Source organism: Hylobates moloch, unplaced genomic scaffold, assembly GCF_009828535.3.
Source record: "Hylobates moloch isolate HMO894 unplaced genomic scaffold, HMol_V3 SCAFFOLD_5, whole genome shotgun sequence".
NCBI classification, from domain to species: domain Eukaryota; kingdom Metazoa; phylum Chordata; class Mammalia; order Primates; family Hylobatidae; genus Hylobates; species Hylobates moloch.
In genome coordinates, this window is record NW_026652280.1 from 94,606,648 (window position 1) to 94,622,024 (window position 15,377).

Genomic DNA, 15,377 nt, shown 5'->3' on the forward strand with positions numbered 1-15,377 from the left:
GTCTATGTGGACTATAAACGGGTTTTACAGGGGTATTTGAATACATAGCATTCATCTATAGAAGTTGTGTAAGTGTAAAGGACTCGATAAGCATAAGGAAACCTTCTCAGCTTTGTGGGCCATATTGTTTCTGTTGCTAGTCTGGTGTGTGAAGGACAATTCATAAAAGAATGAGTTGACTATATTCGTATAAAACTTTCCAAAAACAGGTAGCAGCCTGGATTTGCCCATGGGATGTAGTTTGCTGATCCCTAATGTAAACTGAAACAGATCAGAACAGCCTTACCAAAGCATACGTATGATAAACTGTGTTTTGAATCCAGAAACGTCAACATATCTTCTAAGATGGAAGAGCTTTACCTTTTTGACTAGATGCCACCTGAATTTTGACTCAGTTTCTTGATGAGATGAATGAAAAATTTCTGGTGAAATGCCTCTGTTTTGAGAGAGGTGCCCAGGATTATTTTTTTCTACCAAATGAAGCAATTCCATCTACCTCCTTACTTTTTTTTCTTCTCTCTGCTTTTGAAGCTGTTTAGGGTACTTTTCTGATGCTGGAATATACCGTTTAGGTGGCTTATTTATATTCCAATTAGGCCTTTTAGGATATTTCTTCATGTGTTTTGTTTGTTTCTCTATTCTTGTGAACTGATTACACTGGTCATTACACCGATCATTTTCTTTTTCTAAGCTGGCTCCTTTATCCTGAGTTTAGTTCTTGCTTGTTTTTCTTGGTGCTAAACTGTCCAATAAGTTCTGCCGAAATCTCAGGAGATGAACAATTTGTGATGTCCCTCTCCATTAATGATCCGCAATGTGATTCTGCATTGGTGGATATTCCTATATTTAAGTCATCTAAAAAAAAGTTTCAAATGATTTTTAAAAATTGTAAACAAAATTTTCAATTTTAAATAATTTTCCCCAAAACATTAAACAATTATTGCCCTCTAAGACTTTTTTCTTTCATTAACTTTCAACAAAACCGAAACTCTATACTCATTAAAGAACAACCCCTCATACTCCCAACCACTGGCAGCCACCACTCTAATTTCTATTTCTATGAATTGATGCTCAACATGATCAGTCACTGGGGTGCAAACCAAAACCACCTAAGATACCACTTAACAACCAGTAGAATAACAAAGGTTGGCAAGGATACAGAGAATCAGAACCCCATGCACTGATGGTGGGAATGTAAAATGGTACCACTGCTTTGGAGAAGTTTGGTGGTTCCTCAAAATGCTAAACATAAAGTACCTGTTACTCATGACTCAGCAATTCTACTCTTCTCTCAAAAGAACTAAAAATGTACATCCACAAAAATATATGAATGTTCACAGCAGTATATTAATAGCCAAAAAGTGGAAATAACCCAAATGTTCAACTCATGAATAAAAATGTGGTATTATAAATGTAATATTTATTCAGTGACAAACAGGAATGAAGTACCGACACATGCTACAACATGGATGAACCTTAAAACATGCTAAGAGAAAGAAGCCAGAGAAGACTGTATGTGGTCTAATTCCAGTTACATGAAATGTCCAGAACAGGCAAAAATATTCAGAGAATGTTAACTGGAGGAGAAAAGAGAAATAGAAAGTGAAAAGTGAAAATAGAAAGTGTTTCTTTCTAGAGTGATCGAAATGTTTTAGAACTGATTGTGGTAATGGTTGCACCACTGAATACCAAAAAAGACTAAACTGTAGGGTAAATTTTGTGGTATGTGACATATTTCAACAAAGCTGTTATCCCTTTATTTTGTAACTTGCTGAAAATCAAGTTTCATTAATTATTGAACTTAATTCTAATTGCTTTAATTATGACTTTAAGTAAATTTTAAATCAAACCACAATTTCCACACAAATACCTGTTTGCACACCAGTATCCTTCTTAGGAGAAGTCGTAGAATTCATATATGTATTCATTTTACCACTGACTTCATCAGAATCATGTCTTGAATTTGAAATGTTAGATGCGTTATATTCCATTTGTATTGTATCAACTGGCAAAGAGAAATTACCTGATAAAACAACACTTAAGGAATATTAATAATTATATATAGCAGCAACTAAATACAGTAATTTTCACTTAATCAGAATGAACACTGCAATAAAAATTTTCTTACAAAAAGTTACCCACATTCCTATCAGTTACTGAATTTAGGGAGATCATTTAATAATTGTTCTTATTTTTACCTTGTGCCCAGAGGTAAAAATAGACACACCTATTTTTTATATAGGTACTTTTAAATAATAGGTAAAATAGTATAATTTTACCTATTATTTTAACACATTTTAACCTTTAGTTCTGCTTTTATTGCAATTTTCCACATAAATTAAGCATTCCTATTTATAAAATTATACTAAAGTCTGAAATTCCTACAAAGATAGTAGGTATATTAAAGGTATTAAAAATAGGCAATCATTTAGGCTGGGTGCAGTGACTCACACCTGTAATCCCAACACTTTGGGAGGCCAAGATGGGAGGGTCATCTGAAGGCAGCAAGACCAGCCTGGGCAACAAAGCGAGATTCCATGTCTACAAAACATATGAGGTTGCAGTGAGCTGTGATGGCACCACTGCACTCTAGCCTGGGCAACAGAATGAGTCCTTGTCTCCAAACAAAGATAAAAAGGAATTATTTAAAATCATCTTCTAAAAATATCATAAATAAAGTTCTGGTTAAGCCCTTACCACCAAGATTTTTAATCAATCTAGAAGTGTCATGTCCCTTTTGCGCCAATTCTCGGATTCTCTGTTCTTGTTTTAGTCTCTGTGCCAGTTCCTGCGCTCGCTGCATTGTCTGGAATAGCTCATTTGTCTTGAGAGTCATGATTTCCTGTCAATATTGATGTGTTACTAAATACAACTATTAAACATACAAAGACTTGACTATTTCCTCTCAGTAAACATTTTCTAAGCTTCTCCTATGTATCAGGCACTTGTTTAGACACTAAGGGTACAACAGTCAACAAGGCAAAGTTCCTGCCCTTTTGGAGCTTACATTTTAACATCTTTTTCTACAGCTGTATTCAATCACAAATATAACTCTACCCATTTCAAATTTATACTAAAAGTTTGCAAAGTTTTAAAAACTGTTCTATTACATTTAAAAATAGATTTTAAAAGGTAAACACAAGATTTATGACCACTTCTTGCAGTTCAAATGATACTTTACTGATTTCCTCATGTTACACAGGGGTAACTGGCTCAGCCTATTCAACTCAATGAAACTGGAACCAAGACCATGTGTCCCTTTACCACCCGATTTTGGAGTGAAGGTTGCCAAGTGGGAAAACTGCAGCAAAAGGCAAGAAAATGTTTAAAGTGCTCTACACTTTAAAACTTTAGCAAGTGAGTATTTTTGTTAGGTTAGCTCAAATATGGTACCACCACCATACATACCTATCTTGTCTGCACCACTTAGGGTTCTCCTAGCCAACTAGGTATCTGCTTTTTAAAAAGGCCATTTAACACAGAGATATCTAACACAGTCACAAATTGTATCATCAATCCCAGCCAATTATTCTGCAAATGTATGTTCCTGTTCATAAGTGGATACTGACAGAAAGGCCAATCATTTCTCTTAACATACCTAGAATAATTATTGATATAACAATTATTGCTTAGAAATGAAGCAAAGAAACTAGGAGTAGATAAAAATGAAGCACATAGGTAACTTGCTTTGTGCTGTAATAATTCATCTTGACCTCCTCAACAGAAAAAGCCAAACCAATATAACATTTGAGAACTATATAATGTGAAATAATAAAACTTTCTCAAGCTTCCCTCTTTCCTAACTTTATATGAAGGTCTGACATTTCCATACATAGCTTCACAATTTCAAAATAATAGAATTATTCAGCTTCTGGTTATTTTTCCTTTAAAAATATATCCATTTTTATTCTAAAATGTTACAATTAGGAGGCCAAGCATGGTAGCTCACACCTGTAATACCAACACTTTAGGAGGCTGAGGTGGGAGGATTGCTTGAACATAGTGAGACCCTGTCTCCACGAGCAACAAAAAAAATTAGCCAAATGTGTTGGTACATGCCTGTAGTCCCTGCTACTGAGGAGACCAAGGTGGAAAGACAACTTGTGCCCAGAGGTCAAGACTGCAGTGAGCTATGATTGCACTACTGCACTCCAACCTGGGCAAGAGTGAGACCCTGTCTCAAAAACACAAACAAAAACCAAAGTTACAATTAGAATGTAAATACCTACTTCCTTTTGTTTTTGCTTATGTCTTCTTCATACTGTTTCTGCATCTCTTCACGTTCCTGTGCTAAGCGAAGCTCCTCTTCTTGTTCTTCCTTCTTTCTTTGCTCTTCCTCCAGTTGTTTCTTCCTGCGCTTCTCTTCTACCTGGGCAGTGATGGCTTTCTAGTCATAAGCAATCACATAAATCATTGTCAAAAATAAAAATCTGTGAAACAGAAGGGAATTCAAGATGGCTGACTAGATACATTTGGTGCTCACCTCTTCCACAGAGGGGAACCACAATAATGAGTAGACAATCATACTTCACGTAGATCTAACAGAGAACAGTGGAATTCAAAATGACAGGAATCATTAAAAGCAAGGAAGGAAGCAAAGCAGCCTGTCTTGACAGGATTAGCTAGGAGTCTACAGAGGCTGCCTAATTGGAGGAAAAGGAAAGTCAGCAATCCCCAGCAATCCACATGCCCATCAAGGACTCCTACAGTCCTAACCATCAAACAGCCCCTTGACTCTTGTGGGTCTCAAGACTAACAGGGCGTTACCTGGAGACCACATGAAAGCACTGCTCAAGAGGGAGCTCACACTAGGCCCCACAAACACCCAAGACCTAAGGAACTGCAGCATGGCACTATTTTGAGAGCCCAGCGCCTAGTGGACCTGCATCTTGCTCTGGGGCCCAACAGCCCCTGCATCTCCACATCCCTAGAGCCCCACTGACGTTCACCATCTGCAAGAGCAGCCCACTGAAAGCAAACCCACCCTCCCTAGTAGCAGAGCTACAATGCAGCTGCTACTACCCCAACCTAAGCATTCTGCTGGTGGCCTGGGAATCATCCCACCCCTGCCTACAACAGCCAGCACCTGCACAAAACACCTTGGGAACCTGGGGGCAGGTCTGCCCAGCCTTGCTGCATCTCCACCAGTAACCAAGCACGTTGGTCCAGGGATCTGGGGACTGCCCTGCCCAGGACACCACCAATGGCACCTGAGCACTCCTCCCAGAGTATGGGCCAATCAACCTGCCGTTACCATCACAGCACCCACCCACATATGCCACCTGCAAGTCTGGGGACTGGCCCACGCAGCCCATCATAGCCACTGCCAACACCACCGCTGGCTGCTTGGATCCCAGAGGGTTGTCCCACTACTACTACTGCCATTGCCCATGTTTGCTGCCCAGTGACTTGAAAACCTACTCACCCACCCAACCCACTGCCACCATTCTCAGAACCTGAGCGAGCCACCTAGAAGCCCAATAATTGACCCAGCTTGACCTGCTACTACTGGTACCAGTGTATACAGCCCTGGGGCCCAAGGACAGGCATGCTCAGCCTACTGCTACCACCCTGCAACCTGACGACTGGTCCATTTGGTGTCCCCGTTCACAGCAAAACTTTACCACAGCCTCCACTAACAACTGCACCCTAAGCCACCAAGGAAATTACAGATACCACAGATAACTGTTTTTGGCCAAAAAAAGCCTATAGAGACTACACTGCTGCACATACCCAAAATCAAAGCCAAAGTGCCTACCCAACCACCATCATAGATATGAAAGCAAATTCAAAAAATCGGAAGAAGTGATCGTTATACCAGATACACAGATATCAAGAGTGCAGAAAATGTAAAAACGCAAGGAAATAGGAGTTGAGGACCATGGCAGACGGGAGGCAGGACTAGACTGCAGCTCCGGACACAGCAGCATGTGGAGGCTTGCATTGTGAATTTTAGCTATAGATCAACTGCAAGAACAGACCAGCAATCCTGAGAGAACCCTCTGAAGAAAGCGGACTGCCACTGCAGGAGCCAGGAGACACCCCAAATACTGTGAGTGCCCCAACTGTGGAAGTGGGAAAGGAAGACCCTCCTCTCCGGAAGACACACCCCCACTGGAGAAGCTGAAAGTCTGTTTGCGGGAGAAGCTCCCAACTTCACCTGGGGCTGAGTCAAGTTAGAGAGCTGAGCCCAGTGAAATACATGGGTAGAGGAAGTAGCAGAAAGACACTGGGAGCTCGCTGGATCCCCAAGGATCCCATCCCTGCCTGGCACCACAGGGATCCATCAGGCGGGTGGGCAGAGAAGCAGGGTTTTTAAAACTCCACAGGGAGAATGACTTCTCTAGATGAACTTTGTAACAACTTGAACAGGGCGAGAAGCTTCCTTGCCAGAACTGGGCGTGGGGGCTGGGGGGTGGGCATGAATTGGGCTTGCAGACTCCACAGGTGGGGGAAGAACTAAAGCCATTTTCTTTCGCAGCTGGGAGGTCTTCTTTCATAGCTGGGCCCTACACCTGGAAACAGACTTGGGGGATGTTGCAGGTGTTTGGAGGGGTGGGAGGACACAGTGAGAGTGAGACCGGCCCTTTGGTTTGTGTGGGAGTTGGGTGAGGCCTGTGACTGCCGGCTTTCCCCCACTTCCTGACAACCTGCATGACAGCACAGGCAGCCATAATCCTCCTAGGTACACTACTCCAGTGACCTGTGAATCTCATCCCCATCCCCTACAGCAGCTACAGCAAGACCCACCCAAGGAGAGCCTGACCTCAGACACACCTAGCCCCGCCCCCACCTGGTGGTCCTTCTCTATCCACGCTGGTAGCGGAAGACAAAAGACATTTAATCTTGGGAGTTCTAGGGCCCTCGCCATGGCTGGTCCCTCTCCACACTACTACAGCTGATGCTTTCTGGAAAGCGCCACCTCCTGGCAGGGGGCCAACCAGCACAAAAATAGAGCATTAAACCATCAACGCTAAGGAGTCCCACGGAGTCCACTGCACCCTCCACCACCTCCACCAGAACAGGCACTGGTATCCATGGCTGAGACAGCCACAGACAGTTCACATAAGCACTCTGTGCAGACAACTCCCAGTACCAGCCTGGAGCCAAGTAGGCTCACTGGGTGGCTGGACCCAGAAGAGAGACAACAATCACTGCAGTTAGGCTCACAGGAAGCAACATCCACAGGAAAAGGGGGAAGAGTAATACATAGGGAACACCCTGTGGGACAAAAAAATCTGAACAACAGTCTTCAGCCCTAGACAATCCCTCTGACAGAGCCTACCCAAATAAGAAGGAACCAGAAAACCAACTGTGGTAATATAACAAAACAAGGCTTGTCAACACCCCCCCAAAATCACACTAGTTCACCAGCAATGGATCTAAACAAAAAGAAATCCCTGATTTACCTGAAAAAGAATTCAGGAGGTTAGTTATTATGCTAATCAGAGAGGGACCAGAGAAAGGCGAAGCCCAATGCAAGGAAATCAGAAATATGATACAAGAAGTAAAGGGTGAAATATTCGGTGAAATAAATAGCTTAAAGAAAAAACCAAAAATTCAGGAAACTTTGGACACATTTTTAGAAATGTGAAATGCTCTGGAAAGTCTCAGCAATAGAACTGAACAAGTAGAAGAAAAATTCAGAGCTTGAAGAAAGTGGACACACTTTTAGAAATATGAAATGCTCTGGAAAGTCTCAGCAATAGAATTGAACAAGTAGAAGAAAGAAATTCAGAGCTCGAATGACCAAACCTAAGAATAATTGGTGCTCCTGAGGAAGAAGACAATTCTAAAAGCTTGCAAAACATATTTAGGGGAATAATCGAGGAAAACTTCCCTGGCCTTGCTAAAGACCTAGACATGCATACACAAGAAGCACAAAGAACACCTGAGAAATTCAACACAAAAAGATCTCTGCCTAGGCACATTGTCATCAGGTTATCCAAAGTGAAGACAAAGGAAAGAATCTTAACAGCTGTGAGACAGAAGCACCAGGTAACCTATAAAGGAAAACCTATCAGATTAACAGCAGATTTCTCAGCAGAAACCCTACAAGCTAGAACAGATTGGGGCCCTATCTTCAGCCTCCTCAAACAAAATAATTATCAGCCAAATTTTGTATTTGGCGAAACTAAGCATCATATAGTCATTTTCAGACAAATGCTGAGAGAATTCGCCATTACCAGGCCACCACTACAAGAACTGCTAAAAGGAGCTCTAAATCTTGAAACAAATCCTGGAAACACATCAAAACAGAATCTCCTTAAAACATAAATCACACAGGAGGACCTATAAAACAAAAATACAAGTTAAAAAACAAAAACAAAAAACAAAACCAAAGTACGCAGGCAACAAAGAGCATGACGAATGCAACGGTACCTCACATTTCAATATTAACATTGAATATAAATGGCCTAAAGACTCCACTTAAAAGATACAGAATAGGCCGGGCGTGGTGGCTCACGCTTGCAATCCCAGCACTTTGGGAGGCCGAGGCGGGCAGATCACGAGGTCAGGAGATCGAGACCACAGTGAAGCCCCGTCTCTACTAAAAATACAAAAAACTAGCCGGGCATGGTGGCGGGCACCTGTAGTCCCAGCTACTCGGAGAGGCTGAGGCAGGAGAATGGCGTGAACCCAGGAGGCGGAGCTTGCAGTGAGCTGAGATCGCGCCACTGCACTCCAGCCTGGGTGACAGAGCGAGACTCCGTCTCGAAAAAAAAAAGATACAGAACTGCAGAATGGATAAGAACTTACCAACCATCTGCCCTCTTAGGAGACTCAACTAAACTAAACTTAAGTTTATGTGAGTGGAAAAACACATTTCATGCAAATGGACACCAAAAGCAAACAGGATAGCTATTCTTATATCAGACAAAACAAACTTTAAAGCAACAGCAGTTAAAAGAGACAAAGAGGGACATTACATAATAGTAAAAGGCCTGGTCCAACAGGAAAACATCACAATCCTAAACAAATATGCACCTAACACTGTAGCTCCCAAACTTGTAATTACTAATAGACCTAAGAAATGAGATAGACAGCAACACCATAATAGTGGGGGACTTCAATACTCCACTGACTAGACAGGTCATGAAGACAGAAGGTCAACAAAGAAACAATGGATTTAAACTCTACCCTGGAACAAATGGACCTAACAGATATATACAGAACATTTCATCTAACAACCACAGAATACACATTCTATTCAACAGCATGTGGAACTCTCTCCAAAATAGACTATATGATAGGCCATAAAACAAGCCTCAACAAATTTAAGAAAACTGAAATTATATCAAGCACTCTCTCAGACCACAGTGGAACAAAAGTGGAAATCAACTCCAAAAGGAACCTTCAAAACCACACAAATACATGGAAACTAAATAAATTGCTCCTGAATGAGCACTGGGCCAAAAATGAAATCAAGATGGAAATTTAAAAATTCTTTGAACTGAACGACAATAATGACACAACCTATCAAAACCTTTGGGATACGGTTAAGACAGTGCTAAGAGGAAAGTTCATAGCCCTAAAATGCCTACATCAAAAATGTCTGAAAGAGCACAGAGAGACAATCTAAGGTCACACCTCAAGAAACTGGAGAAACAAGAACAAACCAAACCCAAACCCAGCAGAAGAAAGGAAACAACCAACATCAGAGCAGAATTAAATGAAATTGAAACAAACAAAGAAATACAAAAGACAAATGAAACAAAAAGCTGGTTCTCTGAAAAGATAAATAAAATGGATAGCTCATTAGCAAGATTAACCAAGAAAAGAACAGAGAAAATCCAAACACCTCACTAAGAAACAAAACAGGAGATATTACAACTGACACCACTGAAATACAAAAGATCATTCAAGGCTACTAGGAACACCTTTACACACATAAGCTAGAAAACCTAGAAGAAACGGATAAAGACCTGGAAAAATACAACCCTCCTAGCTTAAATCAGAATTAGATACCCTGAACAGACCAATAGCAAGCAGTGAGATTGAAATGGTAATTTAAAAATTACCAACAAAAAAAGTCTAGGACCAGATGGATTAACAGCAGCATTCTACCAGACATTCAAGTAATTGGTACCAATTCTTTTGACACTATTCCACAAGACGGAGAAAGAAGGAACTCTCCCTAATTCATTCTATGAAGCCAGCATCACCCTAATACCAAAACCAGGAAAGGACACACCCAAAAAAGAAAACTACAGACCAATCTCTCTGATGAACACAGATGCTAAAATCCTTAACAAAATACTAGCTAACTGAATCTAACAACATATCAAAAAGATAATCCACCATCATCAAGTGGGTTTCATACCAGGGATGCAGGGATGGTTTAACATACTCAATAAATGTAATATACCACATTAACAGAATTAAGAACAAAAATCACATGATCATCTCAATAGATGCAGAAAAAGCATTAGACAAAATCCAGCATCCTTTATGATTAAAACCCTCAGCAAAATCAGCATACAAGGGACATACCTTAATGTAATAAAAGCAATCTATGACAAACCCACAGCCAACATAATACTGAATGGGGAAAAGTTGAAAACATTCCCTCTGAGAACAGGAACAAGACAAGGATGCCCACTCTCACCACTCCTCTTCAACACAGTACTGAAAGTCCCAGCCAGAGCAATTAGACAAGAGAAATAAATAAAGGGCATCCAAATCAGTAAAGAGGAAGTGAAACTGTCCCTGTTTGCTGACGATATAACTGTTTACCTTAGGAGTCTGTAAGACTCCTCCAGAAAGCTCCTAGAACTGATTAAAATAATTCTGCAAAGTTTCCAGATATAAGATTAAATCAGTAGCTCTTCTATACACCAACAGCGACCAAGCAGAGAATCAAATCAAGAACTCAACCCCTTTTACAACTGCAAAAAAATATATAAAATACTTAGGAATATACCTAACAAAGGAGTTGAAAGACCTCTATAAGGAAAACTACAAAACGCTGCTGAAAGAAATCACAGATTACACAAACAAATGGGAACACATCCCATGCTCATGGATGGGTAGAATCAATATTGTGAAAATGACCATACTGCCAAAAGCAATCTACAAATTCAACGTAATCCCCATCAAAATACCACCATCATTCTTCACAGAGTTAGAAAAAACAATTCTAAAATTCATATGGAACCAAAAAACAGCCCACATAGCCAAAGCAAGACTAAGCAAAAAGAACAAATCTGGAGGCATCACACTACCTGATTTCAAACTATACTATAAGGCCACAGTCACCAAAACAGCATGGTACTCATATAAAAATAGGCACGTAGCCCAATGGAACAGAATAGAGAACCCACAAATAAACCCAAATACTTACAGCCAACTGATCTTTGACAAAGCAAACAAAAACATAAAGTGGGGAAAGGATACCCTTTTCAACAAATGGTGCTGGAATAATTGGCTAGCCACATATAGGAGAATGAAACTAGATCCTCATCTCTCACCTTATACAAAAATCAACTCAAGATGGATTAAGGACTTCAACCTAAGTCCTGAAACTATAAAAATTCTAGCAGATGGAGGGTTGTTGGCAAGATGGCCGAATAGGAAGAGCTCCGGTCTGCAGCTCCCAGCAAGATCGACACAGAAGGCGGGTGATTTCTGCATTTCCAACTTAGGTACTGGTTCATCTCATTGGGACTGGTTGGACAGTGGGTGCAGCCCACGGAGAGCGAGCCGAAGCAGGGTGGAGCGCCACCTCAACCCAGAAAGTGCAAGGGGTCAGGGAAATCTCTCCCCTACCCAAGGGAATCCATGAGGGACTGTGCCGTGCTGTGAGGAATGGTGCACTCTGGCCCAAATACTGTGCTTTTCCCACGGTCTTCGCAACCTGCAGACCAGGAGATTCCCTCTGGCGCCTATGCCACCAGGGCCCTGGATTTCAAGCACAAAACTGGGCGGCCGTTTGGGCAGACACTAACTGTAGGAGTTTTTTTTTCCATACCCCAGTGGTGCCTGGAATGCCAGTGAGACAGAACCATTCACTCTCCTGGAAAGGGGGCGGAAGCCAGGGAGCCAAGAAGTCAGGCTCGGAGGGTCCTACCCCCAGGGAGCTCAGCAAGCTAAGATCCACTGGCTTGAAATTCTCACTGCCAGCACAGCAGTCTGAGGTTGACCTGGGACTCTCAAGCTTGGTGGGGTGAGGGGCATCCACCACTGCTGAGGCTTGAGTAGGCAGTTCTACCCTCACAGTATAAACAAAGCAGCCTGGAAGTTCAAACTAGGCAGAACCCACTGCAGCTCCGCAAGGTTGCTGTGGCCAGATTGCCTCTCTAGATTCCTCCTCTCTGGACGGGGAATCTCTGAAAAAAAGGCAGCAGCCCCAGTCAGGGGCTTATAGATAAAACCCCCACCTCTCTGAGGCAGAGCACCAGGGGGAAGGGGTGGCTGTGAGTGCAGCTTCAGCAGACTTAAACATCCCTGCCTGATGGCTCTGAAGAGAGCAGTGGATCGCCCAGCACAGCATTCGAGCTCTACTAAGGGTCAGACTGCCTCCTCAAGTGGGTCCCTGACCCCAGTGCATCCTGACTAGGAGACACCTCCTAGTAGGGGCCGACAGACACTTCATACAGGAGAGCTCTGGCTGGCATCTGGCAGGTGCCCCTTTGGGACGATGCTTCCAGAGGAAGGAATAAGCAGCACTCTTTGCTGTTCTGCAGCCTCCACTGGTGATACCCAGGCAAACAGGATACGGAGTGGACCTCCAGCAAACTCCAGCAGACCTGCAGCAGAGGGGCCTGACTATTAGAAGGAAAACTAACAAACAGAAAAGATTAGCATCAACATCAACAAAAGGGCGTCCACTCAGAGACCCCATCCAAAGGTCACCAACATCAAAGACCAAACGTAGATAAATCCATGAAGATGGGGAGAAACCAGCACAAAAAGACCGAAAATTCCAAAAACCAGAACGCCTCTTCTCCTCCAAAGGATCACAAGTCCTTGCCAGCAAGGGAACAAAACTGGACAGAGAATGAGTTTTATGAATTGACAGAAGAAGGCTTCAGAAGGTAGGTAATAACAAACTCCTCCGAGCTAAAGGAGCCTGTTCTAACCCCATGCAAGGAAGCTAAGAACCTTGAAAAAAGGTTAGACCAATTGCTAACTAGAATAACCAGTTTAGAGAAGAACATAAATGACCTGATGGAGCTGAAAAACACAGCACAAGAACCTTGTGAAGCATACACAAGTATCAATAGCCGAACTGATTAAGCGGAAGAAAGGATATCAGTGATTGAAGATCACCTTAATGAAATACAGCAAAAAGACAAGATTAGAAAAAAAAAATGAAAAAGAACGAACACAGCCTCCAAGAAATGTGGGAGTATGTGAAAAGACCAAATCTACGTTTGATTGGTGTACCTGAAAGTGACAGGGAGAATGGAACCAAGTTGGAAAACACTCTTCAGGATATTATCCAGGAGAACTTCCCCAACCTAGCAAGACAGTCCAACATTCAAATTCAGGAAATACAGAGAACACCACAAAGATACTCCTGGAGAAGAGCAACCCCAAGACACATAATCATCAGATTCACCAAGACTGAAATGGAGGAAAAAATGTTAAGGGCAGCCAGAGAGAAAGGTCAGGTTACCCACAAAGGGAAGCCCATCAGACTAACAGCAGATCTCTCTGCAGAAATCCTACAAGCCAGAAGAGAGTTGGGGCCAATATTCAACATTCTTTAAAAAAAAAGAGTTTTCAACCCAGAATTTCATATCTAGCCAAACTCAGTTTCATAAGAGAAGGAGAAATAAAATCCTTTATAGACAAGGAAATTCTGAGAGATTTTGTCACCACCAAGCCTGCCTTACAAGAGCTCCTGAAGGAAGCACTAAACATGGAAAGGAACAACCGGTACCAGCCACTGCAAAAACATACCAAATTGTAAAGACCATTGACACTATGAAGAAACTGCATCAACTAATGAGCAAAACAACCAGCTAGCATCATAATGACAGGATCAAATTCACACATAACAATATAAACCTTAAATGTAAATAGGCTAAATGTCCCAATTAAAAGACACAGACTGGCAAACTGGATAAAGAATCAAGACTCAACAGTGTGCTGTATTCAGGAGACCCATCTCACATGCAAAGACACACATAGGCTCAAAATAAAGGTATGAAGGAGTACTTACCAATCAAACGGAAAGAAAGAAAAGCAATCCTAGTCTCTGATACAACAGACTTTAAACCAACAAAGATCAAAAGAGACAAAGAAGGGCATTACATAATGGTAAAGGGATCAATGTAACAAGAAGAGCTAACTATCCTAAATATATATGTACCCAATACAGAAGCACCCAGATTCATAAAGCAAATCCTTAGAGACCTATGAAGAGACTTAGACTCCCACACAATAATAATGGGAGACTTTAACATCCCACTGTCAATATTAGACGGATAAACGAGACAGAAAATTAACAAGGATACTCAGGACTTGAACTCATCTCTGGATCAAGCAGACCTAACAGACATCTATAGAATTCTCCACTCTGAATCAACAGAATATACATTCTTCTGAGGACTTCATCACACTTATTCTAAAATTGACCACAGAATTGGAAGTAAAACACTCCTCAGCAAATGCAAAAAAAAAAAAAAACAGAAATCTAAACACAGTCTCTCAGACCACACTGCAATCAAATTAGAACTCAGGATGAAGAAACTCAAAACCGCTCAACCACATGGAAACTGACCAACCTGCTCCTGAATGACTACTGGGTAAATAACAAAATTAAGGCTGGGCGCGGTGGCTCGCGCTTGTAATCCCAGCACTTTGGGAGGCCAAGGCAGGCGGATCATGAGGTCAAGAGATCCAGACCACGGTGAAACCCCGTCTCCACTAAAAATACAAAAAAAAAAAAAAAAAAAAAAAAACAACGAAATTAAGACAGAAATAAAGATGTTATTTGAAACAAATGAGAACAAAGAGACAACGTACCAACATCTCTGGGACACATTTAAAGCAATGTTTACAGGGAAATTTATAGCACTAAATGCCAACAGGAGAAAGCAGGAAAGATCTAAAATCGACACCCTAACATCACAACTAAAAGAACTGGAGAAGCAATAGCAAACAAATTCAAAAGCTACCAGAAGACAAGAAATAACTAAGATTAGAGCAGAACTGTAGGAGATAGAGACACGAAACCCTTCAAAAAAAATCAATAAATCCAGGCGCTGGCTTTTTGAAAAGATCAACAAAACAGACCACTAGCCAGACTAATAAGAAGAAAAGAGAGAAGAATCAAATAGACGCCATAAAAAATGATAAAGGGGGCCAGGTGCCGTGGCTCACGCCTGTAATCCCAGTACTTTGGGAGGCCGAGGTGGGTGGATCAC

The 15,377-nt window shown here is 41.7% G+C and overlaps 1 protein-coding gene across 1 annotated transcript in view; it reads right to left on the reverse strand.

Annotated features, from left to right (window-relative positions):
- The window catches only part of CCDC66 (coiled-coil domain containing 66), a 28,512-nt gene that overhangs the window by 3,618 nt on the left and 9,517 nt on the right, over nt 1-15,377 (reverse strand). The window contains 5 exon segments of the mRNA XM_032153965.2: nt 361-711; nt 713-855; nt 1,871-2,005; nt 2,698-2,842; nt 4,226-4,387. Coding sequence (XP_032009856.1) covers nt 361-711; nt 713-855; nt 1,871-2,005; nt 2,698-2,842; nt 4,226-4,387 — 936 coding nt within the window.